The sequence below is a fragment of the Myotis lucifugus genome, unplaced genomic scaffold (genome assembly GCF_000147115.1).
Source record: "Myotis lucifugus unplaced genomic scaffold, Myoluc2.0 scaffold_43, whole genome shotgun sequence".
In the NCBI taxonomy this organism is placed as follows: domain Eukaryota; kingdom Metazoa; phylum Chordata; class Mammalia; order Chiroptera; family Vespertilionidae; genus Myotis; species Myotis lucifugus.
In genome coordinates, this window is record NW_005871091.1 from 2,414,400 (window position 1) to 2,431,156 (window position 16,757).

At 46.0% G+C, this 16,757-nt stretch overlaps 1 protein-coding gene across 1 annotated transcript in view; it reads left to right on the forward strand.

The window, feature by feature from the left end:
* The first annotated feature begins 3,867 nt into the window (after positions 1–3,867).
* Positions 3,868–16,757, forward strand: part of PTPN3 (protein tyrosine phosphatase, non-receptor type 3) — a 126,824-nt gene continuing 113,934 nt past the window's right edge. Inside the window, exon 1 of the mRNA XM_023753225.1 lies at positions 3,868–4,012. Coding sequence (XP_023608993.1) covers positions 3,964–4,012 — 49 coding nt within the window. The 5' untranslated portion in view covers positions 3,868–3,963. The remainder of the gene's footprint in view (positions 4,013–16,757) is intronic.

Genomic DNA, 16,757 nt, shown 5'->3' on the forward strand with positions numbered 1-16,757 from the left:
AACCTATGAACCAGGAGGTCACAGTTCGATTTCCAGTCAAGGCACAAGCCCGGATTGTGGGCTCAATCCCCAGTAGAGGTGTGCAGGCGGCAGCCAATCAGCGATTCTCTCTCATCATTGATGTCTCTCTCTCTCTCTCTCTCTCTCTCCCTTCCTCTCTGAAATCAATACAAATATGTATTTTTTAAAAGAAATTGTGATTAAAATATAAATCTATTTACCAACAGAGAAAGACTAAATATTGACATGGCAAAAGGGATTAACAGGTGGCATTTCACAACATGTGTGATGTGACTTTATTTAAAAATGTGTCGTGTGTGCATGTGTGTGGGTGGATGTACACACACCGAGAGGAAAGGCGGAAGGGCAAACACAAGCATGCTAATTGCAGATTTTCTCTGGTGCTGGAATTCCAGGTGACTTTTACTTTCTTCTTTTTATCTTTCTGAATGATCTTCTCTTTTTATTTTCACAATTGCAGTGCATTACTTTCGCAATCAGAAAAATCAACAAAGCTCCACCACCTTCATGCTCTAGCTCACGCTCCACCAACACTGAGCCAGCACATCCCCGGACACACCCTGCTACTGGTCTCTGTGGGTCATTGGTTCCCACTCTCCTCTTTCCCTCTCTCCCTAGTGAATGATTACTCTCCATAAGGCTCAGTCCAGGCACCTCTCCTCCAGGAAGCCAGACCTAGGTCTCCATCGCCTGAGTGTAGTGTCCCTGCTTCAGCCTTCCATTTACACCCGGTGCATATCTCTGCCATAGCACCTCCATAGAGAACCATGGTTGTCCTCCATACATAATAGTGGTTGTCCATGGAGGTGAGTGTGTCTGTCTTTACCACTGGAAGATGATCTCCTCTGTCTCTCTCCAGGGCTCTGGTCCATGGCCACACGCAAAATCCTTGGTTGACTAAATGGACTTTTGGGGCGACCTGTTAGAACTGGATCCAGGTCCTATTTTATCATGGCAGTTAACAGTGGGCCAGGGAAGATTCAGAAAGGGAAGACGTTAATACTGTAATACACAGCAGCAGCTCCCCTCTCCTCTTTTTCTTCTCGTTTCATCTCCTGCTTTTCTTTCCTCTTCCGTCTCCCGTGCCTATACACGCCTTCCTCCTTTTCTTTCTAGAGAAGCATTTCTCAAATTTTGGCGCACAGAAGATTGGCCTGGGAAGCCTTCTAAATGCATATTCCCAGGCCCTGACCACAGTCCTGATAGTCTAGGTCAGGAATTCCGGGACCCAAGAATCTGCATCTTTTTTCCCCCATTCGTAAGGTGATTCACTTAATCATTCATTCATTATTCTGTAAACTTTCTTTTTTTATTTAATTTTAAAAATTATAGTTGACAGTCAATACTATTTTATGTTACTTTTAGGTACATAGCACTGTGGCTAGACATGTATGTAATTTAGGAAGTGATCCCTCCAGTAAGTCTAGTACTCAGCTGGTACCATACATAGTGACTACAATGTTACTGACTGTATTCCCTATGCTGTACTTTACATCCCTGGGACTATTTTGTAACTACCAGTTGGTACTTCTCAATTCCTTCACCGTTTTACTTTTAAATCTTTGATCCTGCTGGAATTAATGTTGTCCTCCCACCCCCATCTCATCTGGCAACCATCAATCTGTTCTCTGTATCTATGGGTCTGTTTCTGTTTTGTTTATTTTGTGCTTTAGATTCCACGTGTAAGTGAAATCATATGGTATTTGCCTTTTTCTGTCTGACTTATTTCACTGAGCATAATACCCTCTAGGTCCGTCCATGCTGTCGCAGTAGTAAGATTTCAAGAATCTGCATGCTAACAGGTGTGCCTGATGATTCTGATCCCACTTTAACCAACACTGACTTTTAAAATGTAGGATTTTTCATTGACCTTGTCTACTAACACTCGCCAAACAAAGTGCGAATGGTGTTACCCACAACATTCTCCATTTCCCGGCCACATTTCCTGGTCCTACAAACTCAGCTCTCTCTCATTGATTCAGACCTCACACATGTTCTGGGTGGTTTGAAGTACCTTCAGTGCACCTGACTCCCAAGCGTGATTATTTGATCTCATTACTTATATAAGAACAATAATTACCAACATCCTCAAACCACAATAACTGCCATTAAGTTCCTATGTGCCAGACACTGCAAAATACTTTCCTAGCATTATCTCGTTTAATACTCACAGCAATTCTATGAGGCAGATCCTATCATATCCCTACTGTCCCAATGAGGAAGCTGAGAGTAGGGAGGCCACGCCCAAGGTCACAAACTTGTAAGTGATGGAGTCATTTGAACCCAGACTGGCCTAACTGCACATTCCATGTTCTTCCCACTAAGGTTCCCGATTTATTCTCCTGCCAAAGATTTCCTATAATAATAGTAACAACAACAACAATAATAATATACTTCAAAATTAACTCCAGAAGGATCAAAATTTAAAATTAAAATAATAAGCCCAGCCAGCGTGGCTCGGTGATTGAGTGTTGACCTAAGAACCAGGAGGTCACGGTTTGATTCCTAGTCAGGGCACATGCCCGGGTTGTAAGCAAGATCCCCAGTGTGGGGCGTGCAGGAAGCAGCCAATCAATGATTCTCTCTAATCATTGATGTTTCTATCTCTCTCCCTTCCTCTCTGAAATCAATTTTTTTTTTAAATGAAACTTAAAAAGTATTAGGAAAACTTCGGGCACCTAACAAGATGGATGATGTCCACCACAGCCTACCTCTCTCTAATCTCTGGACACAACTAAAAACTACATAGAAGATATCAACAACAACTGCCTGGAAACTCTAAAAAGTAAACAAAGCAGAGAGAGAAGGGGAATGAAAACGTGGACAGCAAGCTGTCCAGGGATAAGTTTTTCAGGTTTCCCCGCTCTCCCCTGTGCCTTTGAACTGAAGACAAGCTTGGGAAGACCTAGTACAGACATGTTTCTGCCACCGGGAGGAGGAGTGAGGGCCCAAGAGACTATTTAATTGCAATTACAGAAAAATAAAGCTACCCTTGCTTGGCAGATCTGAATTTTGAACCCCAAAATTCATACTCGCTGATGTTTGTTGATTGAATGAATGAACAAATTGTGTTGGGAGTGGATCATGGGAATTACAGTGCAGCAAGCTCTTGGTAGAGCCGTCTTGGCTACTCTCCAAGAAAAACAGAAATTACTAAAAGGAGTATCTGCTTTCTAGTTCTTGAGTGGCCACTTATCTGTGGTTCCTTGAGTAGGTTGCAAGGTTCTCTGGGACTCAGTTTTTTTTCATCTGTAAAATGGGTATAATGATACCTGTCCTGCCTTCCTCACAATGTTATCATGAGGACCAAATGAGATAACCTATGTGAAGGTACTTTATATGGGAGTATAATAAGAGCTTGTGGATCACCCCCATCCCATGATTCAAAAAGCAAGAGAAAAGTAAATGAACTCAAGGATGCGGGTTCTGTGGTACCCTTCCTCCCAACCAAAATGTTCGCCTAGAACTGGCAAGGAGCGGCAACTGCGTTTTCCCTGGAACCACATCCCTGCTAAGGGAAGTCTATGGGCGACTGCGTTCTGAGCATTAGCAGAGCGCACTCCATCGGGAGGAAATTCTCAGGGCACGGGACAGATTTATTTTCATTGTGAAATAGTCTGTCTGCTGTGCAACAACAAACTCGGCTCCGGGTGACTATTCCCGTAAAACACGTCCTGTGCTCAGCACTGCTATTACGGGGCGGATAGACATGGCAGAGAATCAATTAAAGCCCTGACACATTAAGTGGAGCTCGAAGACCTGTTTCACAGGTTCCCCCGGAGGAAAATAATCATGCTGCATGGCACGTTGGAATCCGATCGCGGCAGGATTTCTGAGTCAAGCGCTGGGCTTTACGAGACCGATTTGAGCTCTTCCAAATCGTTTTTTGAAGGGCTGCCTCCAGGATTACGGCATTCCATTTTCCTTCGGTTCCACAGCATCATGGTGGAGCAAGAGGGATTACCATCGTGTGAGCATCCTCCAGAAAACTGTGAGTTCCCTTTAAAAAAAAAAATCCCGTACAGAAACGGGGAGGCTATGGCAGTGTTTATGGGCATGCCGATTTGGGAGTGAAAGCCAGTAACATCAGGGGGCTATGACAACTGAGTTTCTTTATTTATTTTTATACTAGGGCTCTACCACCAAAGGGGGCAGTCGTGGGTTAGTCTCTGTTTCAGGAGAAGTTCTAGAATTTCCAGGAGAGCCTAAGCAGGAAAGTGAAGGGGAGGGCTGACAGCGGGATGGAGATGCTGTTTGTGGTTCCCTGCTTAAACTGTGCCTCTCTGACGACAAGTAGGAATGTTAATGATAAAAACAACGTGTTTTTCTGGGCTCGTCCAGACATCTGTGTAAACCATCTCCTGCCCCCGCGCCTGGATAGCCTCTGTGCCTCAACCTGAGTAAACAGGAGAGATTGTGAGGCTCGGGCCGTCTGTTTTCAGAAGTGTCCCCTCCAGACGGGCGGCAGCAGACGTGACGAAGGGAAGGAGACCAAGGCCAGGCGAGCGCCAGCCGTGGTCACCGTGGAGGGACAGGTGATGGCCTGCCGGCGGGAGAGGCCTGTCAGGGAAAGGTCTGGGGGACTCAGCTGACTTCCAGTTTTGCAGGGTAACTCAAAAGCAAAGAACTAGAGATCAAAGAAAACATGAGGGTAGGTTGCAAATGCCGTGCTTTCGGGGCTTGTCAGAGAAAAAGAGAGATGGCAAGACGGACCAGAACGGGAGGACAGGGCCAGGCCTGCCCATGGTCGTGTTGGCTTTTGTCCAGAGCAGGACATTCTCCGGGGAAGTGCTTTCATGGTGCGGGAATCCGTTCAGCTAGGAAAGTAAACATGTTTGAGAGTTCTCTTCATGCAGCCCACCTGCCACCTCTGTCCAGGTAGGAAGAGGTGAGAAGGAGGTTGGGGGTCCCCTTTTTAACCAAGGGCACTGGTCACTGTGATTTTCCACATAGACCCTTTGTTCTTTTCTTGGTTAAGTTGCTATCTAAATCCTTAAACGTTCCTCCGTTGCTTGGAAAAAATTCTTCTTTGCAGAATAGCACGTACTTGGGTATGTTCGTGCTTACTCAGTCTTTGTAGAACAAAGTAATGCTGCACACTCGTAGCTTTTTAAAAAGTAGCCAATGCAATTACTTTGCACAGAGAATAACAATGTGAATGAAACCAGAATGAAAATCTGACCTGCTCCATACTCATCTAAGTACTGAATTCCATGGAAACTATTGGAACCACACAGAACTTCAGAGGGAGTTCAAAGCTCTCTACCTGGTGGTCAGTGCATCTGCCCGGCAGCTTCCCCTCGTCTCTCTAGAACAGGGGTGGGCAAACTTTTTGACTCGAGGGCCACAATGGGTTCTTAAACTGGACCGGAGGGCCAGAACAAAAGCATGGATGGAGTGTTTGTGTGAACTAATATAAATTCAAAGTAAACATCATTACATAAAAGGGTACGGTCTTTTTTTTTTTTAGTTTTATTCATTTCAAACGGGCCGGATCCGGCCCGCGGGCCGTAGTTTGCCCAAGGCTGCTCTAGAATGACCGGCTGTTCTGAGGGAAACCCCAGAACTGAGGGGTGTCCCGGACTCGGGACACTCAGTGCTAACACCAGAACATTTGGGCACCTGGCTCTCACCTCCACCAAAACTCCTTCCAAAAGTCCATCTTCAATGCAGGATCGGTTTCATGTGGAAAGTGAATAAACAGCAGCAGTGAAGAGGAGAGAGGGAAAGATGGGCATCCTTTGGCATCCATAATGTGGAAAGAAATATATTCAAGGAACAAGAACGCATTTCACATGAGTTCTCAGAATCAACCTCCAGCCTGCGTGGCATGACAATGGTGTGGCTTCCAGGCGGGCTGCCAGGGCCAGCTTTTCACCTTCCAAATCATTCACTCAACAAGCACCAACCGAGGTCCCCCCGTTGACCAGGCTTGGGGTCCAGTGTTGGGGTCCAGAGACGAAGATGTGTCAGCCTGGCCCCAGGAGAGGCTCATGGGCTAGAGTCCAAGTAGAGGAGATGGACAGCCACGTCTAACACCATGTGATCAATCATCAGAGCTCCCAGCTCTCAAGAGCCAGACATTTGTAGACCTTACCTGTCATTCTTACAACTACACCTCAAGGTGGGTATTATCATCCCCACTTTAAAAAACTAAAAAACAAACTGAAGCTCAAAGAGGTGGGACTTGCCCCACATCTCCCAGCTAGCAGTGGCAGAGGCAGGCTGTACGCCAAGATTCCCAAAACTCTGCTCACTCTACTATTCTCAAGTCCCTTTCAGTGTGATCAGGGTGAAGATCAAGGTTGTTGAGACTTCTGCACTTACTGCACCCTTTCATCAGAGAGCAGCTATATCTACACTCTGAGTTGAGAGCAAAATAGCCAGGTTTTTAACACTCATATTAATGAGAGGGGCAGATTGGGGGTAGGGGAAGGCTGGATATTTGTGTTTAACTAGCAGGTAATTGGAAAGTGCTACTGGTAATTGGAAGACGGCATACAAAGAAGAAAATATCAGGCTTCCTGACATTGCATTTGGCACTGATCTCCTTGGATAAGACACCAAAGGCACAGGCAACAAAAGAAGAAAATAGACAAATTGGACTTGATCTAAACGAAAAACTTCTGTGCATCAAAGGATGCTATTAAAGCAGTGATTCTCAACCTTCTGGCCCTTTAAATACAGTTCCTCATGTTGTGACCCAACCATAAAATTATTTTCGTTGCTACTTCATAACTGTAATGTTGCTACTGTTATGAATCGTAATGTAAATATCTGATATGCAGGATGGTCTTAGGCGACCCCTGTGAAAGGGTCGTTCGACCGCTAAAGGGGCCGCGACCCACAGGTTGAGAACCACTGTATTAAAGTGAAGAGGCTACCAACAGAATGGGGGAAATATTTGCACATTACATATTGGATAAGGCATTAATATCCAGAATATACAAAGAACGACTAAAAATCAATGACAAAAAAATAAGAACACAATTAAGAAATGAGCAAAGGACTAGAATACATAGTTCTCCAAAGAAGATACACAATGTCCAAGAAGCACATGGGAAAATGCTCAACATCATTAAACATCCGGGGAATGAAAATCAATACCACATCACTTCACATCCATTAGGATAGCTATCATTAATTTAAAAACCAGACAAACAAAACAAAACAGGCAATAACAGGTATTGGCAAGGATGCAGAGAAATCAGAACCCTTCTGCACTGTTGGGAATGTAAAATATTGCAGCCCCTGTGGAAAATAGTATGGCCGTTCCTCTAAACACTGAAAACAGAACTACCTTACGACCCAGCAATTCCGATTATATACACAAAGGAAATGAAAGCAGGAAAATGGAGAAATATTTATACACCCATGTTTATAGCAGGATTATTCACAATAGCCAAAAAGTGGAAGCAACCCCAGTTTCCCTTGAAGAATGAATGGGTAAACAAAATGTAGTATACACATGCAAAAGAATATTATTCAGCCTTTCAAAAGGAAGGAAATTCTAACACATATTATAAAATGAATGAACCCTGAAGACATGTTAGGTGAAATAAGCCAGTGACAAAGAGACAAATACTGTGTAATTCCACTCATATGAGGTACTTAGAGTAGTCAAATTCATACAGGCAGGATGGAGAGTGGTTGTTGCCAGGGGGGTTAGGAGGGGGTGAGAGTTGGTATTTAATGGGTACAGTTCCAGTTAGAGAAGCTGAAAAAGTTCTGGGGATGAAATGTGGTGATCCTTACACAGCAGTGTGGATCTCCTTCATGCCATTAAACTATATACTAAAAATGGTAAATTCTGTTATGTGTATTTAACCACAATTTCTAAATGGCATACAGAGCACATGTATCTACAGACCTCAATTTCCACCCAAAAGTCCCTTTAATAACAGAAAAATATGCTCTTAAAAAACCCATTAGGTAGGGAGTTGTTTGATGGGCACAGTTTCAGTTTTGCAAGGTGAAATTCATTCTGGAGATCCAGGGTGATCAGGGTTGCACAACAGCGTGAATGCACCTAACCCTACTGAGCTAGACACATGAATACAGTTAAGATGGTAAATGTTATGTTATATGTATTTTTACAACAGTTAAAACAAAAAACCCATTAGAACACTGGAAAGCAAGGATGGGGGCTACCAATGCACCAGAAAATGTGAGGAATTTCTGGATGATAGGAAGCAGATGGAATTGGACTGACGGAGAAACAGGAAGAAACTTCACCTTGCAATCCAGGTGTACCTCGGAAATATTGTAGGTTCAGTTCCAGGCCTCCATAGGGAAGGGAGTCCAGGCATCCCTCAGGGATACAGGTTGGGTCTGAGACCACCACAATAAAGCAAGTGTTGCGACAAAGTGAGTCAGACTCTTTGTACTAGTGGACAGCCTTGCCTTCCATTGGTTAAAAGAAAAAAAAATGCACACTTGTGAAGAAGTGCAATAAAGCAAAATGCAAGAATCCCTCTGTGAAAAAGGGTCAAGAAAGAGAAAGAGTGATTGTCTGAGCAATGGACTGGGTGCTCTGTGAGAGTGGGCCTTGGTTACACCCGGAGGGCGGGTTCGAGCATAAATTGCTGGGCCCCACCCCAGTTTCTGGCCCAGTGGATCATGGGCGAGGCCTGAGGATTTGCATTTCTGATGAGTCTCCAGTTGATCTGCTGCTGCTGGTTCGGAGACCATGATTTAGGAACCACTTGGAGGAGCAGCTGGACCTGCTGGCCCTTCCCCCACTTCACCTCTAAGGAGAGACTCGCAGCAGCATCTTTCTCCAGTGAAAGTACCGAGTGTAGACTCTGCAGCCCCAGATTTCTAGAAAACTCAAGGGCGGCGACAAGAGATCTCCACACTGGAGCCACCAGCACACGGCCTGTCCCCCATGACGACGGGAGGCGGCGACCTGGTCCATTCTGACAGTCGTCAGAGCTCAGCAGACATTTCTAAAGTCAAAGAGCAGAAGGCAGCCAAGAAGTGCCAAGTAGCTGAGGAAAGCCAGGACTGCTGAGGGGGGGGGGTGGGGGGAAGTCCGGGTGGAAGGGGAACCCCCAATGTCAAGAATGAAAATTCATTCACAAGGAAGAATTAACCAAACTAACAGGTGCTGAAACCTGTGTCACTAATACTCTCAGAGAGACTCTAACCCAGCGGTTCTCAACCTGTGGGTCGCGACCCCTTTGGCGGTTGAACTACCCTTTCACAGGGGTCGTCTAAGACCATCCTGCATATCAGATATTTACATTACGATTCATAACAGTAGCAACATTACAGTTATGAAGTAGCAACGAAAATAATTTTATGGTTGGGTCACAACATGAGGAACTGTATTTAAAGAGCCAGAAGGTTGAGAACCACTGCTCTAAAGACACACATCCGCACGCACCAGGAAGGAGGAGGAGGAGGAGGAGAAGGAAAAGAACGGGAAGAGACCCTTATAAAAACACAGGCACAAGGGCCCTCAGCGGTCCCAGATCTGTCTCCTGCTTCAACAGTGTTTGGACGGAACAGACCCAGGGACTCCCCTTCTTCCAGCCTCCGGCCTCTCTCCTGCGTCTCATCCAGTCACCACCTTCAGAACCACCTCCGGGACCAGCCAACACACCGGGGTTTTTCTACCTTAAATCCTTACTGCCGAACAGCCATGAGCTCCCAAATTCGTCAGAATTAACCACCGAGGTGGAGGCTGCGGTCAACCGCCTGGCCAGCCTGCCTCTGCGGGCCTCGCACACCTACCTCTCTCGGGGCTGCTATTTGGACCCTGAGGATGTAGTCTTGGGGGCTGGGCTGCTTCTGCGAGTTGTCGAGTTGTCGGAGAAGAAGCTGAGGGCGCTGAGCGGCTCTTAAAGATGCAAAACCAGCGTGGTGGCTGCATCCTCTTCCAGGACGTGCTGAAACCCCAGATGAGCGGGCAAAACTCAGGGCCATGGAGGCCGCCTGGCCTTGGAGAGGAGCCTGAGCCAGGCCCTTTTGGAGCTGCCGGCCCTGGGCTCTCCCCGTGCAGACCCTCATCTCTGTGACTTCCTGGAGAACCACTTCCGGGTGAGGAGGTGAAAGTCATCAAGAAGATGGGCGACACCTGGCTCCTCCGCAGGCTGCCGGCCCCCAGGCTGGGCTGGGCCAGTATCTCTTCCAAGGCTCACCCTCCAGCACGATGAGGAGCCTCTGGAGCCCGAGGCCTTTGAGGGCCCCTCTGCACCCCCTGGTGTCTGGCTGTGACCTGAGCCTCTCCCCAAACTGCTAGCCATTCTTTAACCACCATGAAGCCCTCTCCCATGCATGGCACCAAATGACACGATAAAGCTTTTTGCTGCATAGATTTGAATATTTGTAGGCATTATATGTGTATATATGTATATATGTGTATGTATGTGTGTATATATATGTATACATTATATATATATTGTATAATGTATACATATATACACTAACACTATGTGTATACATTATATACACTATATGTATATATGTATACATTATATATATAATGCACCAATATTAATAGCACAGCTCAGTGCATTTTTACATTTGTGTATACCTTTGAAATCAATCCACAGGTCAAAATAAATACATCCATCCCTCCAGAGGGCTCCCTTTCCTGTCAGCAACCCCCAAATGCAGTCCCTAGTCTGCCCTTGGTCACCATAGGTGTTGGGTATCTTTTAAAAGCACCTCCACGTGATTCTCACGTGCAGCCAAGCCTGAGAACTATTTAGCCAAAGATGAATTTTTGCAGGTGGAGGGTAGCTTTTTTAAAAATGTAACTGTCACTAAAAGAAATTACTGAAAAGAAAAACAAATCCTACATAATCCTCACGGTCTTACATGGCGAGTCTTCTCAGGGCTTTGTCCACATGCAGACATATTTTTGCACAATTGTATTCATCTTGGTGTTACAACTTTACTTTTACTTTTTTCGTTACTATTTATTACAAACTTCTGCTGTATATCCCTCCACAGCAGTGGTTCTCAACCTTGGCTGCACATTAGAATCACCTGGGAATCTTTTTAAAATCTTGATTTCTGGGCCTCATCCTCTGGAAATTCTGTGTCTTTGTTACTAATGCTGTGGCCCCACCCCATAACAAAGAAACAGAATTTCCAGAGGATGAGGCCCCGAAATCAGGATTTTAAAAAGATTCCCAGGTGATTCTAATGTGCAGCCAAGGTTGAGAACCACTGCTCCACAGGGAGGCAGTTTCGGATAATGATTCTGAGCGTGGGCTTTGGAATTAGACACACCTGGGATCAAATCTCGGGTTTTCCATTTATACCCGTGGGTCTCCAGCAACCTCCTTAACTTCAGAGGCTCTCAGTCTATGATAGGTATGACAGTACCTCCTAGATTTATCTCGAGAACTGACTTTGTAAAGCAACAGCAGCAAAACACACTTCTGGCGTTCGATTCATGGTAGCTGTTAATGTCATTGGAACAGGTAGGATTATGCACCCAAAGGAACACCATGCTAGGGCAGTAAATGTACACAGACCACGACATCGGTAGAGGAGGAAGGGGGCCTCATTCACTCCTAGCAACAGGACTCAGGCGCCCTGGGGGAGTGGCTTGCAAAAAGCAGCTGTGCATGTGTGTGTGTGTGTGTGTGTGTGTGTGTGTGTACACTAAAGAGCTGTTAGTCCAGGCCTATATTGGGTGGAATTACCACAATTGAGCATAATTCTGGGGGAGGAAGAATTCAAGGAAGCCCCAGCATCACCCATTTCAATGGTAACACCACTACAGCAGCAAGAGCCATAAAGAATGGAATGGGCAGGCCATTGAGCAAGTTCGCTTGTCTTCTCTCCTTGAGGCTGGAAAACCAGGCTGACTCCCAGGAGGAGCATCCCTGGGAGTCACTGACTTACCACGAAAGGTCAGGCCCTGTGGAAGGAAGAAAAGCATTCGTGTGCCACAGGGTGGGAGTTATCAGGCCATTTAATTTGACTGTAAAAGATAATAATAATATAAATTTATAGAGAGGCATTATTCTGAGCACTTCAATTCATTTAATTAAATTAAATCATTTCATCCTCACAACAATCCTATGACATAGGTAGCATCATTATCCCCATTTTACAGATGAGGAAACTGAGGCATAGAGCAGTTCTGTAAACTTGCCCAAGGTCACACTGTAAATGGTAGACTCAGAACTGAAAAACCAGACACCACACTCCTATCCACCCTCGTGCCCCAAGCAGGTGAAGTGAGACATATTAGTTTTGTTATAATGAATTTTAAATGGTCTTCATGAAATACCATATCACAGTGTGCTCAAGCACTTCCTTTCTATTTAGTATTCTCTGTTTCTAGCTGTAGTAATCATCTTCATGCATAGAGCTTTCCACTTCTGTTCAATTGTCTCCTTAGGATTATTTTAATGCCCGTGAATGGCATTACTTGGTCCAAGGAGATAAAGCAATGGTACAGATGTTGCTACATGTTGTAGTGTTTACCAAACAGGCTGCACCAGTTGGCAGTGTCACTAGCAGGGTATGAACACACCACTTTCACCACCACCTCAGGCAGCATGGGTGGAATTATTTGTAGAAACTAATATACATTTGTAAAAATACTTTTTTAAATGAATAGCTACAAACATTGGAAATTTGCACCATCAGGTTGCTGGTCCACGCTGGTTCTGGGAGTGTCCTGTCTTGAAGGCCCCTTCCTTCACCTCACCTGACGTTGAACCATGACCCCCCCCCTCCCCCACCAGGCCAGGTCCTGGACTTCCAAACCACCGGAGCTTCAGGAGGTGAGAGGCCCACACTTTGCGCCTTTTCATCTGCAGCCTGTGCTGGATGCCGCAATATCTTGTCTGAGTTTTCTCTTCCGCTTCACCAGCTGGCCTTGCTGCGTGAATTGGAATGACATTTAAGCCAGGCACGCTGTCCCCAGGCCACTGGAATCAGTGCTTCTCAGACTTGATTGCATCTACGAAGCACCTGGCGATCTTGGGAAAACGAAGATTCTGATTCAATGGGTCTAGGGCAGGGCCTGAGAGTCTCACACACTTCCAGGTGATGCTACTGCTGCTGGTCCTTTATTTCTTAGACCAGCCAGGCAGCAAGAGAAGCCCAGACAACCCCCCTCAGAACCTCTAATTACAGCTCTGCTTCTAGAAGCTTCCAGGACCTTGGTTGAGTCAAGACTTCTCTGAGCCTCAGTTTCCCCATCTGTATAATACAAGGATGAGACTAGATACTCTCTGAGTCCATCTATGGTTTTCATTTCCACATTGGACTTCTTTAGGCCATTGATTTTATTTTCACAGACTGTTTATTCATCAAACAACATTTGGGCTCAAAGGATGAGCGTGGGCACCTTTTTCAGCATCAGGACATCAGGAATGAGAGGATGAATAAGGCAGACACAGTCACTGCTTTTAGGAAAGACAAGCAAATTAGAGTTGGCAAATATTTTGATACGTGTTTTGGTAGGAGCAGCTCAGGGTGCTATGGAGCAAATAAAAAAATGGATCTCACCCAGACCAATAGGAATTAGAGGAGACCCCACAAAGGACCTCATTCCTACGCTGACCCCTAAAGGGTGAGAGGTGTGATCCAAGTGGCCATTCCTATGTTCAAAGTAAGACATGAACAAGCCCAAAGGCAATGGAGTGATAAGTATACTCTCTCCAAGCCAGAAAGTGAAGGGAGAGTGTTTGCTAAGCAATAATGCAGTCTACAAGGAATTAAGCCCGACCACTAGGTAGACGGTGGGTTCATTCACTGAAATGAGGAACACATGTGGAGGAGCAAGCTTTTGGATAGGGGTGCAGAGAGAAAGGATTCCATTTAGGGACATGTTGGATGGCGTTACCACTGAGATGTTCAAGTAGAGTGTCAAAGAAGCAGTTGGATAAGTGGTCCACAGCTCTGGAGAGAAGTATGGGCTCAAGATTCATTTGATCCTGTGAGTCATCATCACCGGGTTGGCCATAAGAGCAGATGAGATTTCCAGGAAGAATTTGCAGAGTTAGAAACAGGGCAGGACTCGCACAAAACATTCAGGAACGCCAAGGAATGGTTCTTGGAAGAGAGGCCTGCAAAGGAGATGGAGCTGAAGCCAAAGACAGCTCTGCTGAGCCCTGGAAGCCAAGGGGCTGGAGTATTTCTAGAAAGGGGGAGTGCAAGAGTGTCAAACACTGGAAAAGTCCGTGGGTCTCATTACAGGAGATAGATTTCAGGGGGTTGGGCAATCAGAAGCTAGACTTGGAGACAGCAAGCAGAGATGGCTCTTTCAAACAGACTCTACAACCTGCCTCCTGCCTCTACCTCGGGAGCAAGGAAGGCCTAAGGAGAGGTATCTATCAATCCTCTCAGATTAGCTTTATGTAAGCCTCTTAGCAAAGTACAACACACATACAGAAAGGTGCACAAATCAATCATAAGTGCACATTAGTGGGCAGTTCAATGCATTTTCTCTAGAACAGTGGTTCTCAACCTTCCTAATGCCGCGACCCTTTAATACAGTTCCTCATGTTGTGGTGACCCCCAATTTCATTGTTACAAATTGAACATAATTAAAGCATAGTGATTAATCACAAAAACAATATGTAATTATATATGTGTTTTCCGATGGTCTTAGGCGACCCCTGTGAAAGGGTCGTTCGACACCCAGAGGGGTCGCGACCCACAGGTTGAGAACCGCTGCTCTAGATGAACACACCCAGGTATACAGTGCCCTGGGCAGCACCATAAAAGCCCTCCACTTGCCCCCATCACCAAACCCCTTCACCCACTCCGATTTTGAAAAGATGCCAGTGCAATGTGAGGTCCGCTGGGAACCTTGCTGAACCTGTGGTTCACTCGTTCCAAACTCACGGCTTCTCTTCTCTGCTCCTCACCACCCCAACCTTTCTCCAGAGGGCTGTCTCTTTTATTGTTTCGTTTGTTCTTCTCTCCATTCAACATCCATACAATAACCTTGAGTTGAGGGCCTGTGTGTCCTACCGGGAGGCAGGGAGAGAATATAAAGGTGAGCAGCATCAGGCCTCACACTTTACAAGACAGCCATGTCCACAGGCAATCACCATACAAGGTGATAAGTGTAATAATAGAGACGGCGCTGTGTGTGGGCGTAGAGTGTGGGTGTGCATGCACTCGGGAACAAGCACTTCGAAAAACAACTGAAGCTGTGTGGGCAGGATCAACAGAACCTCTGAGTCTTGGATGGGATGGAACAGCGCTGGCTTCCGCTTTATGGCAGGGACTTCTGTGGTTGCCCTTGGTTGCTCACCAATTATTTCAGGCGCAGGCTGCTTGCTTCTCCCTTCCTATCTGACGAACCACACCACTGACAGTGCTATCACTGGACAGTAGAGGGCGCTAAAACACTGTGCGTGGTACAGACTGCCCAGTACTTCCCAATCCAAAAGGAAACACTTTCATGAAAGCTCTGGAAGGAAATAAATGAAGCCCAAATAGGGGAAGAGATGGGCGGAGGATCACACAGCTGCTCAGTAGCAGACGGGGCACATTCCACCAGGCCCGTGCAATTTACTCGGTGATGCTCAAAATTTCCCAATACTCTCAATTTATATAATTTAGGATGCCTCTCAAAACATTCATCTTTTTTTAAAAAAAGATTTTGTTTTTGCCACGTACAGGCCTATTTCTCTTTATAAATTCCTTACGTACAGTCCAACCTTGGGCCGTGCTTTCTCTTTCCTCCTACACCTGAAGTTGGTGCCATGTTTCCTTGGGGAAGTACAATGGTTAGAGCTCGGGCTCTGAAATAAGTCTGGGTGTGAATACCAGCCCTGACTCTGCGTGGTATCCACACGACCGGGCGATGACTATACACATAACCTCACAAGGCTGTTGTCAGGGGAAAGTGAGTTGATGCAAATGCAGGGCTCTGAACCATTCCTGGCAAGGAGCCAATTGCCCCATTAACCTGTGCTCTTATTCCCAAGCTCCCGGCTGAGCCGCCCTGGCCGGCCACCCCACGCGGGGCCTGTGTGGGTGAGATGTCCAGTCCCGTGCTCTGCAGACCTTAGAATCAACAGGTCTGTTTGGTTTCGCGTTCCAGTCCTCCCCTGTCATTTACAGGCTGCATGATCATGAGCAAGTCCCTTACCGCCCTGGGCCACCGTTTCCTCATTCCTCAAATAATGCTGATAATTCACTATTATTATTACTAATTCTTCTAATGCAGCAAGAATTCCTTCAGCAAATATTTTTCCGACACCTGTCTGTGCCCTCGGCCCAGTGCTGAGTACTAGAGAGAAAGAGACAAATACAGTGGGGCCTTGACTTACGAGTTTAATTCGTTCCGAGACCGAGCTCGTTCAGGAGCTCCTTAACTCAAATTATTCTGTCAACTCAAAGCAAAAAATCTGCGGAGAGACAGCTGGTATCTCAAAAAACTCGTTAGTCGGGACACTGGTAAATCAAGGCCCCACTGTTGGCCGAAGCCACATCCTTGAGGATCCGTAGTCAAGTGGGATAGACAGGCTGGTGAGCACACACAGTACCAGAGACTGTGACGAGACCAAGAGAAGGAGCACAAGTTGGGGAGTTCCAGGAAGTCTTCCTGGAGGCGGTGAAACCTCAGTTGGCTTTTGAAGGGTGAGTAAGAGTTTGCCAGACTCATCTCTCTTTAAAGTCAATGGAGATGGTTTGTGGACCCAGGAGTCCCCAATGGGAGGTGTTCTGCACGTTCCAGCCAGAGCTTTTCTTTTGTAATTAGACCTCATAGACCCCAGGTCCATTCCACCCAGTGGGTCCCT